Source organism: Spea bombifrons, chromosome 9, assembly GCF_027358695.1.
Source record: "Spea bombifrons isolate aSpeBom1 chromosome 9, aSpeBom1.2.pri, whole genome shotgun sequence".
NCBI lineage: Eukaryota > Metazoa > Chordata > Amphibia > Anura > Pelobatidae > Spea > Spea bombifrons.
Window position 1 is genome coordinate 5576302 of NC_071095.1, and position 16357 is coordinate 5592658.

The 16357-nt window shown below is 44.7% G+C and overlaps 1 protein-coding gene across 5 annotated transcripts in view; it reads left to right on the plus strand.

Moving 5' to 3' along the window:
• The first annotated feature begins 359 nt into the window (after nt 1–359).
• PPP1R13B (protein phosphatase 1 regulatory subunit 13B) overlaps nt 360–16357 on the plus strand; it is a 33601-nt gene continuing 17603 nt past the window's right edge. For 2 of the 5 annotated variants that reach the window (XM_053475572.1, XM_053475573.1), the window contains exons 1-2: nt 11908–12120; nt 14643–14790. In XM_053475572.1, coding sequence (XP_053331547.1) covers nt 12001–12120; nt 14643–14790 — 268 coding nt within the window. In that variant the 5' untranslated portion in view covers nt 11908–12000. Of the gene's footprint in view, nt 585–11905; nt 12121–14642; nt 14791–16357 lie in introns of those variants that run through there. The other 3 variants (XM_053475571.1, XM_053475570.1, XM_053475569.1) reach the window with 3 other exon arrangements.

A 16357-nucleotide genomic window follows, 5' to 3' on the forward strand; every position in this document is an offset into this window, starting at 1 on the left:
GGTGAGTCACCGGCTCCGGTCTCACGTCCGGCACATGTCTGCACCAAATATCCACCTGAGCCATTTAAAGGGACTGTTGTGAGCGGGGCTTGTCTGGACCACGCCCACTCAGCCCGCGTTCCTGGCATTCCACTGGTGTGACGGCGCCGAGATTGACAGCCTGCGGAAGGTGTTGCGTGTGCCGCGGACAGCCGGAGGGGCGGTGACTTGCACCTGGCAGACGCCACACCTCCCGGGCTCCAGGCCTGTGTTATTCTCTCAGTCCCCGCCCCTTATGTCATCCCTGGGCCCCGCCCCCCATTCTCCCGCATCCCTGTCCGCTCCCAACCTGTTACGACGCCTGTGCACCTATCCGCCGGCCTCAGGAAGGAAGGAAGGGCGGGAGGAGCAGCGGCAGGAGGAGGGGGGAGAGAGGAAGCTGGAGAGGCCTGCCCTGCGGACCCGCAGCCATTTCGCGCTCTCATTCCCAGAGCTAAGCGCAGGTCTGTCAGGAGAGGAGAGGGGCGGGGGCGCAACAGCAGCAGCCTACACACCGGGCTCTCTCAGCTGTCACCGGGACCGGGCCCGCCGCAGACATGATGCCGGTAAGACACGGACTGGAGCGCACCCCGTGTTCATTACTGTGTGACAGCACTGACAGGGATGGATATATATGTGTATATATAATGTATGTATGTATGTATAATGTGTTGGTATGTATATATATATATATATATATATATATATATATAGATCTTATCTGATGTATATAAATTAAAATGTACTGTTGTATGCATATGGTTTTAGTATTATAGTGTATTTATGTGTATGTGTATGTGTATATGTATATATATATATGTATATATATTAGGGGCAGAGCCTATGCCTATAGGCCGTGTATATAGGTGGCATTGCCGTGCAGGGACTGCTTGCAGGTGCCGTGTTTGCATCCAGGGGCCCCTGGGGCTCCCAGGGTGGGCTTCTTGTGGTGCGGCTCACCCCCAGGAGGGGTGTCCGGCAGGCAGGGCTGTGCGGTGGCGGCTGCCGGTCCCCCTCGCTCGGGGCTGTTCCTGCGGAGGCCGTGGCATGAGGGATGAATGAAGCTTTTCCTGTCATTCTCTGGATTCCTTTTAACCCTTTGCAAGCAGGCGCCGGTTCGTAGAGATAATGATGATGGTTGTTTTTTCTCCCCGGGTGCCGGATATCTTTGCTTAGGCCGAGCTGTCGGAATGAGAAATCCACACGTTTTCAAGCAGGGCTTTCCTTTTTTTTAATGCAGTACAGAAGTACTTAACTGTTTGCCTGCTGGAGGGGCATAAGGAGCGCATCGTCTCTGCTGTGGTGCAGACGGTGATTTTTTTCGCCCGCTGTCTCTGTGCGAGATTTCTGAAAGATTTTGCGATGCCGGTGTACTTCTCTCCCGCTGGCACCGTAACGGCACTGCAGCCCGTGTTGTGCCACACTGCAGTGCTCCGAATGTGCCGCTGGACACGTACGCGACATGCGGGGCTGGCATTCTACTGTTACAGCACAATGACCTTGGCATCTGGGGAGGTCTCGGGGGTCTCCCGGTAAAGTTTAGTAGCACATTGCCGTCTTGTGCACTTAGGGATTTACCGCTCGGTAACAGGCGTGGATTGGGTTAAAAAAAAAAGATCCCGATAGAGACTTTGGAAAGGGGTCTTATTGTGATCAATGGCCCATTCAAAAAGAGCATTAATTGGTTGCTATGGTGACAAGATCACGCTTTAAGCCTTGCATCAAAAGCACTTTTTATATGTAGCATCCATAGGGGGTAATCAGGAAGGGGCGACTCGGCTGGAAAAGTGAGCTTATTGCTAGAACCGGTCCGGTCAGTGGAAACATTTTGCCGGTTGCTATGGTGATAACATAACCCCCCCCCCCAATGTGTATGGTGGAATTTACCATTGTAATGGTGCGACCGTACCTTTAAATGTCAGCTGTCCCCAAAATCCGCAGGACACCTAAAGCAGCTCATCTATAGGCGATGGCGCTAACAACGCTTTTTGGACGTACCAAAAACACACCAAAAATCTCCTCTTTATTAAAGGGAAGTGTTGTCTGTGGCAACGAGAGCAACGTTAAGTCTTTCCCGTTTTCTGATGGCAGATAAGACTCAAACCTTAATCCGTCGTTGGTCTCGTCTTATATTCAGGAGCCATATGCCGATCCCGTGCATGTTTAATACCCTCACTGTATTACCCACTACCACTTCTGCTGGGAAGCGGTACAACCCCTGGCTACAGCCAGTCTGCGCCTAACCCCACAGCATCCTGGACCCATCACAGCCGTGTTTAGCATATGTCCGGCCGTATGTCATATTACAGGCTCGACGTGTTGCTTTCAAGTATAAAAAGATGGTTATGGATTTACTGTGCCTCGTCCAATCAGAGCTGGAGCTGGTATCCTGCTCGTCTCCCATTGGCTGTTTAATCCAAATAATAAAATACGTTTAGTAATGGTAACCGGCTGCTCCTGTGCTCTGCTTAAACTCCACAAACAGTCATAAAACCCGCATGGATTCCGCCCATGGGCGCTTCACACGTCGGTCACCGGCGGGGATTGGCCGAGAAGGACGTCGCCGGGCCGTCATGCCGTTTACTCATTGGCGGGATTACATTCCCTGATTGTTTTACGTACGTATAAAAGTTTAGTACTGTTGTCGAAACGACATCTTTTTTTATTTTGTACACTTATGATTAATACATTAACGTCAAAAGTGTTTTGTATCCCGAATCACACAGAGTGGCCGTGCTGGGCCGGTTTGTTCATGGTTTCCATGACGACTGCTAAATATAAATATATGTGTGCGTATATATATATATATATATATATATGCATGCCCCAGACGGCTCCCATTTTTATATCTGTCCTCCTATTTTATGTTGTTTTCTTCTAGAAAAATCTTAGAACTGTTTTTGAGGTATTTCCCTTCAATTTTTCTGTTTCTATGGTAACCAAGTACCATGGAGTCTTGAGTTTTGTTTTTTTTCTTCTTCGTGTAATATTTGTTGATGACATCACTGCATCTGCATCGCCGGTAGCCAATGGGGAGCTCCGCGGCTGTGGCTGTATTCGGATGGCTTTGACCCTTTGGGTTAACCGTTGCCTGTCCTCGGGCCGCTGAAGCTGCGGGACTTGCATCCGGACATTTACCTCTTGATTGCTGTTGACTTGTTTGTCTTCCCCTACTGCAGCATCCACCCCCAATTGCATTTGTCCCTCTCCCCACCGTCCACATCTCGCACGCCATCGGGCAGGGGTCTGTTCAGTCCCCGGCGCATGTGTGGAAAGTGTTTCTTGCCACCTGTAGACTTCTTCAAGTAGCCAAGAATCAAGAATAGTCACACCATGGAAAAGGAAGGCAGCTGCTGCAGCAGGGTTGCTTCTTCTGTGTCGGCTTTAATTCTTTTTTTTTCTCGTTTTGTTTGAATGCAGATTAAACGACTTGCAGAAGGTCAGGGCTTCTTTAATATACATTGTTTTATAGTAGGGGTGTCGGGGGCATCACACTGTCCCTTTGGGGTCCGTTTGTGGTCGTCGGTATATGAGATTAGCGTACACGTGATGGACGTGCAAACCGGCTATGTACGCAGTGTACAGAAAATGAGGTCACCTAGGGCTCTTTGTAATTGAAAATACCCCATTTTAACCCTGTCTTGTCTGCGGTGGCTTTAAATGTTTTTTTTTTCTCCATGTGGATCAAAAACCTAGCTTATTGTTTGTGTCTGTACATCGCTACCCGGGATATAGCGGATCAGGAGGAGTGTAATAATCTGCGTGTGCCGAGCGTCGGACGTCCGGGATAATGACGACGGAATGAAGATTATGGAAATCTCATTGGAAAGCCCTGAAGGGCAGCAGCTGGCCCTCGGCGCGGTGACCCTGTTGTGTGACGCCATCTTCCCCGCTGTCTTTTTATCAAACAAAACTAGCTTTATTTGTACGGGCGGCCGCTGCCAAACCTGTAAGATCCGCAGTCATGCCTTTTACATCATACTGTCGGGATTGCGGCTCGGCTGGATTCGGATTACAGGAAAATGGTTGTTTGTAGTTACTGAGAACGAGTCGCCTTTAGAAGACCCCCCAAAACCGAAAATCGGAATCAGTATGGAAGCTTTTTGTATGCTGTGAACAGCGAGCAGGGTTTCAGCCTTTTCCATCTGTTATATAGGAAAAGATGGATGTGTCGGCCACATGAGAGGGTTTGGAGCCGGCAGGAAAGGGGCGAGGGGGTTTGGAGCCGGCAGGAAAGGGGTGAGAGGGGGGGTTTGGAGCCGGCAGGAAAGGGGCGAGAGTGGTTAGGAGCCGGCAGGAAAGGGGCAAGAGGGGTTTGGAGCCGGCAGGAAAGGGCCGAGGGGGTTTGGAGCTGACATGAAAGGTGCGATGGGGCTTTGGAGCCGGCAGGAAAGGGCCGAGGGGGTTTGGAGCTGACAGGAAAGGGGCGACGGGGGTTCGGAGCCGGCAGGAAAGGGGCGAGGGGGTTCGGAGCCGGCAAGAAAGGGGCGAGGGGGTTCGGAGCCGGCAGGAAAGGGGCGAGGGGGTTCGTAGCCGGCAGGAAAGGGGCGATGGGGGTTCGGAGCCGGCAGGAAAGGGGCGAGGGGGTTCGGAGCCAGCAGGAAAGGGGCGAGGGGGTTCGGGGCCAGCAGGAAAGGGGCGAGGGGTTTCGGAGCCGACAGGAAAGGGGCGAGGTGTTTCGGAGCCGACAGGAAAGGGGCGAGGGGGTTCGGAGCCGACAGGAAAGGGGCGAGGGGGTTCGGAGCCTGCAGGAAAGGGGCGAGGGGGTTCGGAGCCGGCAGGAAAGGGGCGAGGGGGTTTGGAGCCGGCAGGAAAGGGGCGAGAGGGGTTCGGAGCCGGCAGGAAAGGGGCGAGAGGGGTTCGGAGCCGGCAGGAAAGGGGCGAGAGGGGTTCGGAGCCGGCAGGAAAGGGGCGAGAGGGGTTCGGAGCCGGCAGGAAAGGGGCGAGAGGGGTTCGGAGCCGGCAGGAAAGGGGCGAGGGGGTTTGGAGCCGGCAGGAAAGGGCCGAGGGGTTTTGGAGCCGACAGGAAAGGGGCGAGGGGGGATTTGGAGCCGTCAGGAAAGCCGACAGGAAAGGGGCGAGGGGGGTTTGGAGCCGGCAGGAAAGGGGCGAGGGGGGTTTGGAGCCGGCAGGAAAGGGGCGAGGGGGTTCGGAGCCGGCAGGAAAGGGGCGAGGGGGGTTTGGAGCCGGCAGGAAAGGGGCGAGGGGGTTCGGAGCCGGCAGGAAAGGGGCGAGGGGGTTCAGAGCTGGCAGGAAAGGGGCGAGGGGGTTCGGAGCCGGCAGGAAAGGGGCGAGGGGGGTTTGGAGCCGACAGGAAAGGGGCGAGGGGGGTTTGGAGCCGACAGGAAAGGGGCGAGGGGGGTTTGGAGCCGGCAGGGATCGGCGGCCCCCGCTCTTCCTCGCAGCATCTTTCTGCTCGTGTCTGTGTCCTCGTGGTCGTAGCGTCTGTGGAAATCAGGTCAAGATTTAGGTTGCGGTCTATTTGGCAAACAACGAAGGAAGCTGCGACGTTGGAGGGGCAGCAGAGACCCCGTACCCACCGTATAACTCCGAGGACTTTTAATCAGATCGGTCGCTTTCCCAAATGCTACATCTGCTTGATTTTTCCACCCCGTTAAAGGGACGTCCCAGCCATCCAATACATGACTGCCGAGTGCCACCTTTTGGTTATCCAAATCTATAGAGGAACCCACGCCATACACTCTCCAAAAAGCACCAGCTGGAGGGGGTTTTAATACACGAGTTCAGCTGACGGGGCAGCCAACAGATCCTCTCTATTTACAAAGCGACCGGGGTGGTATAAAAAAAATGTCGAGATGGCACGAGTTTTTTTTGGACGAAACAGTCGGTAATATTTCTTTGTATATAAACAGCTCTTTCGTACGTCGCTGTCTGTTAAACCTCAGACTCCCGGGGCTTATGACAAGTCCCTCGCCTGCCGCGTGTCTCTGGATGCTGGTTGTGTGATATTTACATCTGGTATATATGGCAGCCGCACCCCCCACCCCCATGCCATCTCGTAAAAAAAAAAAAAAAAAAAAAAAAAAAAGTTTATAAAAACGCGGGGCCCGATCTGAATCCCGTTAATAATTCCCGCTCATTAACGATTAATGAAACAAAGGCGGCCGTTATTCTTCTCAGAAGCTCTGATCATAGTTTTTTTTACTTAATTCTCAGTAATTCTCTTCCGCTTCTGGGATTCCCACCCCGTTCCTCCACGTTTAGACAATTAGTCTATATTTAACGTGGAAGCCGGTTTGGCTGAGTGTACTCGGTGCTGTCTGGGTGTGTAGGCTTTGTTATTGTTCTTCATTCCTCTGATCGCTGATTTTTTTTTTTCCCTGGTATCTCCTTATTGTTTCGTAGAACTTCAGCGTCCCTCTTCTCCGGGGTCTCGATACCCGATGGGGGAAACGTTGGCATCTGTCTAGGTCCCTCTTGAAGAGCACAAATATTGTATTTGATACCCCAATCGTTTTTAGGGTACGACCTCCCCCCGTCCTGTGGATGTCTCATCTTCTTCCTGGGTGCCATCGAGCGAGTCGGGATATACTTGGATTTATCAGGACTGAGCTCCCGAATTGGGACAGCCTGTAGAAGCTTGGAAGCGATCAGAGAATCCCGAGTTTGTGTTGTGTGTTTGTGTTGTCTTGTTACCGGATCTTGTATCACGATCTCCCGAGGTCCATCTCAAGAAGGCTCCGTCGGATGTTGCTGTTCGGATACCCGTGAAGGGCGTCTATCGGCACGAGTCTCTGGCAAGCAAAAAAAAAAAAAAAATGTCTGGCCCGTTTTCTTGTCGTTAAACAAGTTGACGAGCGTGAGATAAGATTGCCGGGTGTTGTACGCTGTTGAATAAGCTATAAAAGGAATGTTTATATCGTCCACGTTCTAAATACAGCGTTCAGAATAGCCGTTCCTCTGAACAGAAGGATGGCGCGGGGATGGTCTTCGGTTGGGCGCCGGGGGTGGTCTGCGGTTGGCCGTCTGGATGGTCTTCGGTTTGGCGCCGGGGGTGGTCTCCGGTTGGGATGGTCTTTCTTGGAAATGTTTTCAGAAAGGGTTAGTGTGTGAAGCGGGATTCTCGCGAGGAAGACGCTCTCTTCGGCCGTTCAGCGCTGTGAAGATCATGAATGTAAACGGGAACCGTCAGAAGTAGAAGAATGTAGCCCATTGTTTTATGGCCGTTATTATTTTATGTTCTGTACGTAATGCGGACACCGTGACGGCGTTCAGAGAGGGCAATAGTGTAAGGTTTGGGGCAAATTCTTCCCCAGGGCTGATGGGATTGAATTTCTGCAGGACGTTATAACCCGCAGTCCTGGCGGCGTGAGAGCCGGTTCCAGACACGCACCCCCGTACGGGGCAGGAAGGAAGCTGGAGATGGGGCCCATAGGCGTCTCGCCCAGTCCTATGAACCGAGAGTCAAACACCGACATGATGAAAGTGCTTCACTCCATTACCAACTGCTATGATTACCAGTAATGGCACTTTAATACATCCCCTCTGGCACGAGTCTGTACTGGAACATAAGATTTATTACGGCTTAATTAGGAGCTGCGCGTCCGCTGGAGATCATGCTCCTCATACATGTTTTTCTTGGGATTGAAATGATGAAAGCCTCCTTTGTCTCCTCTTTGCTTTGTCTTCTCTTTGTGTGAGGTTATATTCACCTGATGCTTAGTTGTAATGTACTTTACTGAGAGGGTAGTAGATAAGCAGAACTGTCTCTCAGCTTAAGCGGTAGAGGCAGGACGAGTATACATTCCACGTGAAACGCTGTCACAAAAGTGACATCTTTACCCCTCCCGGTATCCCCCCTGTTGGGGTAATTGTACTCCTGGTATGAAATATTTTTTTGCCGGTGGCATATCGGCTCTTAATGCCCCAGATTACAAATGTTTAGGATTAAGGAGCCTGCTGGGATATTTATTAGAGATCATGCGCAGTCGCTGGGCGATCGCTCCGGCGGAACGCGCTTCACTCGCTATTACCCCAGAGAATTGTGTGGAGCGTCCGCACCGAGCGCTCCCCTGTGAAACGCTCTGCAGGACTCCCCGTCACCTTCTCTTTCTGAGATGCGCTGCTTTGCCCCCGGGGTACCGCATGGGTTCACTTCTTATCCCGGCTTCCGGGGAAGGACTAGTTTGGGGACGGATTCGTACGTGCCGCCTGTGCCTGCGCAGATGGCCGGCAGGGCTGCCTGGCTGATGCCGGGATGAATAAACAAGTCCTGTTTCTATAAGTTCAAATTGTTATACGATGCGCTACTTATGTCTTGTTTACTCTTTGTACCGCTCTGCGGAATAGGATGCCGTATACAGCAATAGCCCCTCCCCAGCGCCGTATGCAGCAATAGCCCCTCCCCAGCGCCGTATACAGCAATAGCCCCTCCCCAGCGCCGTATACAGCAATAGCCCCTCCCCAGCGTCGTATACAGCAATAGCCCCTCCCCAGCGCCGTATACAGCAATAGCCCCTCCCCAGTGCTGTATACAGCAATAGCCCCTCCCCAGCACTGTATACAGCAATAGCCCCTCCCCAGCGCTGTATACAGTAATGTTGGTCGGTGACAAAAACCTGTTTTTATCTCATTTTGCCCCAATAAACTCCCTTTGTCTGCAGACCTGGAGGCGCCATTGTTGTCGGTCATGTGATATTTTGGGTGACTTTCCCGGCTCAAACCCCACACTGAGCTGATGCTTTATGCTAATGAAGTCTGTTCTTCCATAGACTTTCATTAGTCAGAGCATCCATCTGGGTGATTAAGACCGAGCCGTTCTATTGTTTACCACAGACAGGATGATAAGAAGGCAGGACACAAACGGCTGCGTTTGCCTCTTCTTACACGGTCTCGGGCTGCTGCAGACAAACATTGCGAGCTCACAGACGTTATCGCAGGCGTGTCACCGGCGCGGTTCCACTCGTCTGGATTATTTTTACGCGTCGGGATCGGACAGTCTGTGCTGCTCCTCCTTATCTGTTCCGCACTTCGCATGCCTTTCACATCCTTCTGCCGTCGATCATAAACGCCTTCTAGATTGTATTGGAAACAAAACACGTGGATAAAAAGCTGCGGCTTCCTTTTCCGTAGACTTTCATTAGTCAGAGCCTCCAACTGGGTGATTAAGACTGAGCCGTTCTATTGTTTACCAGAGGGCAGCGTGATAAGAAGGTAGAGCACAAAGTCCCAGGCTGCTCCAGGCAAACATTGAGCACGTCCCTAACTAATAATAATGCCTTTCCGGGCAATGCTCACGAAAAGGGTCTTTCTGGGCTTTTAGTTAATATTTAATTCCTGTATTTAGTTTATATAATATATATGGGGTTTAATTCCTATATTAAGTTTATATTTTATATAGGATTTCATTCCTGTATTTAGTTTATATAATATATGGGGTTTAATTCCTGTATTTAGTTTATATAATATATATATATGGGGTTTAATTCCTGTATTTAGTTTATATAATATATGGGGTTTAATTCCTGTATTTAGTTTATATAATATATATATATGGGGTTTAATTCCTGTATTTAGTTTATATAATATATATATATGGGGTTTAATTCCTGTATTTAGTTTATATAATATATAGGATTTAATTCCTGTATTTAGTTTATATAATGTATGGGGTTTAATTCCTGTATTTAGTTTATATAATATATATATATGGGGTTTAATTCCTGTATTTAGTTTATATATTATATATATGGGGTTTAATTCCTGTATTTAGTTTATATATTATATATATATGGGGTTTAATTCCTGTATTTAGTTTATATAATATATATATATGGGGTTTAATTCCTGTATTTAGTTTATATAATATATAGGATTTAATTCCTGTATTTAGTTTATATAATGTATGGGGTTTAATTCCTGTATTTAGTTTATATAATATATATATATGGGGTTTAATTCCTGTATTTAGTTTATATATTATATATATATGGGGTTTAATTCCTGTATTTAGTTTATATATTATATATATATGGGGTTTAATTCCTGTATTTAGTTTATATAATATATATATATGGGGTTTAATTCCTGTATTTAGTTTATATAATATATAGGATTTAATTCCTGTATTTAGTTTATATAATATATAGGATTTAATTCCTGTATTTAGTTTATATAATATATAGGATTTAATTCCTGTATTTAGTTTATATAATGTATGGGGTTTAATTCCTGTATTTAGTTTATATAATATATAGGATTTAATTCCTGTATTTAGTTTATATAATATATGGGGTTTAATTCCTGTATTTAGTTTATATAATATATGGGGTTTAATTCTTGTATTTAGTTTATATAATATATGGGGTTTAATTCCTATATTCTGTTAGATCTCATATATAATCTATTTAATTCTCTGCGTTTGGAATGAGGTTTGTTGGGTTACACGGGGGTGGGGGGGCGGTGGGTTCTCTCGCTCTATAATATAGACTTTTCGCGCAGGCTGAGTATTGTTTTCGGCTCGCCCCCCCCCCTTCCTTCCTAAAGCTGCCTCATCACATTATTGTCGAATGCAGTCATTGTATCGGACACTCGCGGGGGGGGGGATGGAGTGCGAGGACAACGTGCAGCATCACCGCTCCCACCCGCACGAGACGCTGTATAATGTATACCAAGACCACCGAATATTAATATTTGCTCGTTAGTGAAATCTCTGTATTTCTCACTGTGTTTTTCTAAAGAATAGTCTTGTTTTTAAATCTTTTTGTCTTGGGCTAAATATGTGATTTTTCCACACCAGTGTGTGTGTGTTTATATATGTATGTATATGTATGTGTGTGTGTGTGTGTGTGTGTGTATATATATATATATATATATATATATATATATATATATATATATATATATATATATATATATATATATATATATATATATATATATATATATATATACATATTAGATAGATATAGTAGATACATGATGGATATTGTATACTGTGGATAGATTATATAGATGTATTAGATATATATATTTTTTTTATTTCCCTGTCCTCAGTTGAGCCAGGGATACAGTCCGGTAGCCATGAATTTTTTTGATCTTTACATTTGCACGCAGTATCTTCCGTTTGCAGACTTTATTATCTCCCGTTTGCAGACTTTTCCCGTTTCTTCTCACGTTAACGCGTTTTGGTTTTTGTGTTTCCCGGAACGCGAATCAGTATTTCTCCCGCGCTGCCTGCAGAGTTGGGGTTATCCGCCGCTATACACTCCTTCCGCCGTACGATCCCGTCCGCCATACAGAGCTGCCTCGTGCGGGGGGGAGGATCTGTCAGGATCTCCTTACACCAATGGGATTTACCATATTCGCTCCATTATAAGACTTCCTGTTTTCATGAGCTTCAAGGTTATTCCTCCCTGTTGTTATCTCCCCCCTCTGTCTGTCAACAGCAAATCGCTCCATGAGTTTTACAAACTACGTGGAGTTTTAGTTAATTTAATTACATTAAAGGCTTGTGTGAGTGTTAAGAATAAAGCTGTTTACATAAAAAATGCCCCGTTACTGAATCACATGTAGAAATTGTTAGTACTATTTCTGATGTTTCTAATGCTCAATTTATTGAAGTGGAACAGCCTCCCAGCAGAGGTGGTAGAGGCTAATACAGTGAGGGAATGTAAACATTTATGGGGCAGGTATATGGCTCCTGAATCTAAGACGAGACCAACGACTGGCTAAGGTCTGAGTCTTTCCGGCTGGCGGGTTCTGTGTTAGATGGCTGCAGTGGCGAATCAGCGAGCAGGTCGCGCAGTATTTTTTCCTCCTCGTTCTTCTTTGCCTAATTAGGCGAGCCGTGATGCTCAGTATCTAGTAGCTGTCACGTCCCGGGCCTGTTTAACATCCTCGCTGCTTCTTATCACCGCTCGGCGGCCTTCATGCCTCCTCCACTCTGAGGGTCCCTTTTCCGAAGCTTCCATTTTTTCCTCCCCGATTCCCTCCCATGAACTTCCCAATTTATTCGGCTACATGAAGAATTTTTTCTCAATGATCCTGAAAAGTCTTCTCAATAAACCCAAAGACAAACCCCTGCCGGGAGTCGGATCAAAGCCCTTTAACAGGAAGAAGGAGAAGAAGACTCAGAAGAAGGTAGGGAGCTACAGGCTAAGAGAACCGCTGCGTTCTAAGATGGCCAATGACAACGTCCCTGCATTTTATTTTATTTTTTAACATTTTTTTTAAAAAACATTTTTAAATGTATTTTATTATTATTTTTTATGTATTTTTTATTTATTATTTTTTAATGTATTATGTATTTTTTATTTATTATTTTTTAATGTATTATGTATTTTTTATTTTTTAGTGTATTATGTATTTTTTATTTATTATTTTTTAATGTATTATGTATTATTATTTATTATTTTTAATGTTTTTTTTATTATTTTTTATTTTTTTAATGTATTTTTATTATTTTATGAATTTGTTTAATCCATTTATCGCTTTGCTGCGGGAATAAATAAGTTGACTTTTCGGCAGTTTGTCGGGACGAAGAAAATACATCCAAAAGGAAACTATTTAAAAACAGAAGCAATAATCTCAAGTTCGTGGGTTTTTTGGGTTGCAGCTTTTTGGATTTTTCAGCACGTTTTCTAATTTATTTCAGTTTAAAAAAAATTACCTTTTGAAAGGAAGAACGAACCGGAGCGTTTATGAAATATTGTCCTGGAGACGGTTCTATTTTTGTATTTTCGAATGTCGGGGGGGAATAAAATACACGAATATATATCTTATACAATGTTTTTTTTTAGTTGTTTTCTATCTTTTTGCTCTGTGTGATGTATCGTGCCTGGAGTTGTTTTTTCTGAAGTAGTGGATGCTTGGAGTAACCTCCCAGTTGGGATGTGCTAGTATTGTTATCCTATACCCCGGATGCGTGGCTTTGCGTGACATTCCCTGTTAGATGGATTTGTTTGATTATTATCCGGGATTCGATCCGCGCGCTTGTGTCTATAGATGAGTTAATAATGAGTTAATCTATACTTTATCGGTTGTTTCTAATACCACCTTCTAAACAGAGTAACACCTAGCCATGTGTCTATTCCCTCTACCGCCTCTGCCAGGAAGCTGCTCCACTCATGTACCACCTTCTCTCTGTAAAATAAAAGTTCCTCTCGCCCCCTTTTTCTCAGGTTTGTCTTTGGAAATAATCTTCCCTCCCATTCTGTGATAAATCGGAACTTTATTAACCCTTTATTAGCCGGAAATAAATCGAGCATGGAGGCCAGCGTTCCCAATGTGTCATTTACCCTTATTTGCTGAGTATTTTTAACAGAGCGCTGTACGGAGCTTTGAAATTTTTTTTTTTTTTATTAATTTCCCTTTTTTTGTGTTTTTTATAAATGGATTTATAAATCTTCACGCCGGGATTCTTTACCTTTTCTGGAACGGCTGATATCTTTAACGGTGCGGAGACTGTTAGCGGCTGGTTTAGTTTATTCATCCCGGGGGTGATGACTGTTAGGCGCGTGCGGCGTGTCCGAAACGGGGGTCTCGGTACGTACAGCTTGGAGGAGAGAACTCGTGTCATGGAAATTTGACAAAGTACACAAGGGGGGGTTTGTTTCAAAGGAGGAAACATTTTAGAGGCCAGAGAATGTAGATGGAATGTAAGGAAGTTTTACTTTACTCAGTGGCAGATAAGTGGAACAGCCTCCCAGCCGAGGTGGTAGAGGGTAATACAGTGAGGGTATTAAACATGTATGGGGTAGACATACGGCTCCTGAATCAACGACTGATTAAGTTTTGAGTCTTTACAGCAGGAGAAATGGGCGACTGGAAGGGGGCCGGATAGGGCCGATCTGCCGGCAGATTCTATGTTTCTACTTCCGAAGCTTGAAATGTGTCATTGAGTTGAAAGGAAACAAAGTATCTGTTCCATGCGGGTCTCTCTCCTCCTTATCTCCTTCCCGACGTCTCCCCGGCTTGTGAATTCCGCACAGATTTTTTTTAACCCCTGCGTGACTGCGCTCATCCGCCTCTGGCGCTGAAAGAGTTACCGAGCGCCGAACGGCATGTTAGAGCTACGTGCGGATTCCTGACGCATGAAAAGGCATCGCCGGTGACCTACTTCTCCATCCCGAGTTATCCCCGCGCCGGCGGACTCTCACCGCTACGTCTCGCGTTTCCACTTTCATCAAGAACGAACCGGACACGTGATATATTCACACGCGATATAATGTGTTTATTAGAAGTCTTATAGCTTATCGCTCTACCGCCCTTAGTAAAGGTGCTGTTCCACCTACTTTATTTTATATACCGTTTAGGATGAGACAGCAGGAAAAACAGGCAGACTAGAAGGGGCCAAATGGGGCCGATCTGCTGGCAGATTCTGTGTTTAAATGTCCAAAGCCTGCTCAGGAATCATTATGGTGATATGACATCATTAAGCACAGTTTCTAAGGGAAATGCTGAATTCCAAATCAACAGTCATGTTGATAGGTTTATTTGTTTTGTTGCCATAGCTGCAGAAAGAAGCCTTTTAAAAGTGATGTTTGCGCGTGTTTCGGTGCGCTTAATCCGGGATTCCTAAAACCAAAACATTTTGGATATTAATGCTAATAAAATGGAATTTTAATAATACTTTTTTTTTTGGTGTTGCTTTTTTTCCGCAGACTATATTAACCGTGTTCCTGAGTAACAACGAGCAGATCCTGACGGAGGTCCCGATCAGCCCGGAGACGACATGCAGGGACGTGGTGGAATTTTGCAAAGAGCCGGGCGAAGGAGCGTGTCACCTCGCCGAAGTTTGGCGTGGGAACGGTAAGGACTCGGCACACTAAAGGTTAACACTTTAGAGTTTTTAAGTTTTAGAAAAAAAAATCCAGCATGCATCTGGCGTCGTCTTTTTTTTGGCTGACTGTTTGTACAGGGCTACAGAATATGATGCCTCTATTAAAAAAAAAAAAAAAAAGTAATTTGCATATTTTTAATAATTATATTTGAATTTATTATATGAATAACACTTTTTTTATTACATTTATAATAAATAATAATTTTTTTGTATTTATTAAATGAATAATTGTAATTATTTTTTAAGAATTTTATTATATGAATAATACTTTTGTATTTTTTATTAAATTCGTTTTTTATTATATGAATAATATATTTAGTATTTATTTTATTTTTTATTTAAAGTGTTGGTTAGATACTCAATGTATTTAGCACATTGAGAAGGTAAATTAAAATGTTGCTAAGCCACTAAACAACCCGAAAAAAAAACCCACAACAGAACTAGTCACATTGTATTTATTTTTAAACCATTAGATAAAATGTAACATATTTTTTGGGCGAGGGGGCATTATTTCTAGTTCGGTGATTTATTTTCTGATTTAAATAGCATAATAATGTAAATGAATGGAATTCCTTGCTCTGTTGGCTCTGGAGCGAGGGGACGCTTTAGTTAATAGAATCGGAAAGGCTTGGCGCATGCAGAATGCAGATTCCAAACCCTCTCTGGAGGCATTTATTATTTTATTTTATTATTATTTAATTTTTTTATAAAGTTTGTTGAAGCTCAAGGCTTCTGCTTCCAGATGTCGGATGCCGGGATGAATTAACGCACTCATGGATTATGAGAATGTTAGTCTGCTTCCTGACAGCATCCTATACACAAAATAAATAAATAAATTCTATAAATAAAATACTATTTTTTTTCATCCCCTTTTGGTTCCAAACAGATGATTTATCCTCGTGGGGGATTTTATCTTTAATAAATAATGTTTGTGGCTCTGTCACCGAGCTCGTCCCGACAGCTGGTAACATCTGCGCGAGGCAGCTGTCCGCAAGGTCATTAATGACATTTTCTTTCCAGTCAACTAACATCACACAGCTGAATATATTTAGAAACATCTTTTTCCCTATATTTTTAAATTATATATATATATATATATATGTATAATATATATATATATCCTAGATTTATTTTATATATTTTTCCCCTAGATTTTATATAATATATATATATATATATTTTTTTTTTCTTAGATTTGTTTTCCCCTAGATTTATTATCTATATATATTTTTCCCTAGATTTTTTAATGTGTGTGTGTGTATATATATATATAATATTTATCTATTTATTTTTTTGTTTAATGAAGCCGCGCATGAAACACGTCTCCGCTCCTCTGGTATCATGAAGCGGTTCTTTCAAGGTCGCGTTTGGCTTGTTAGTGATTTAAAGCGTTGCTGTAAACGTGGAAACATTCCGTGGCTTCTATTCTTTGTCTGGTTTTTCTGTGTAATCTCTTCGTTGTGCGGGGAAATTCCTTTAGTTTTACTCTTGGGGGAAAAAAATGTAACTTTAATTATTTAAAGGGATCTAACAAAG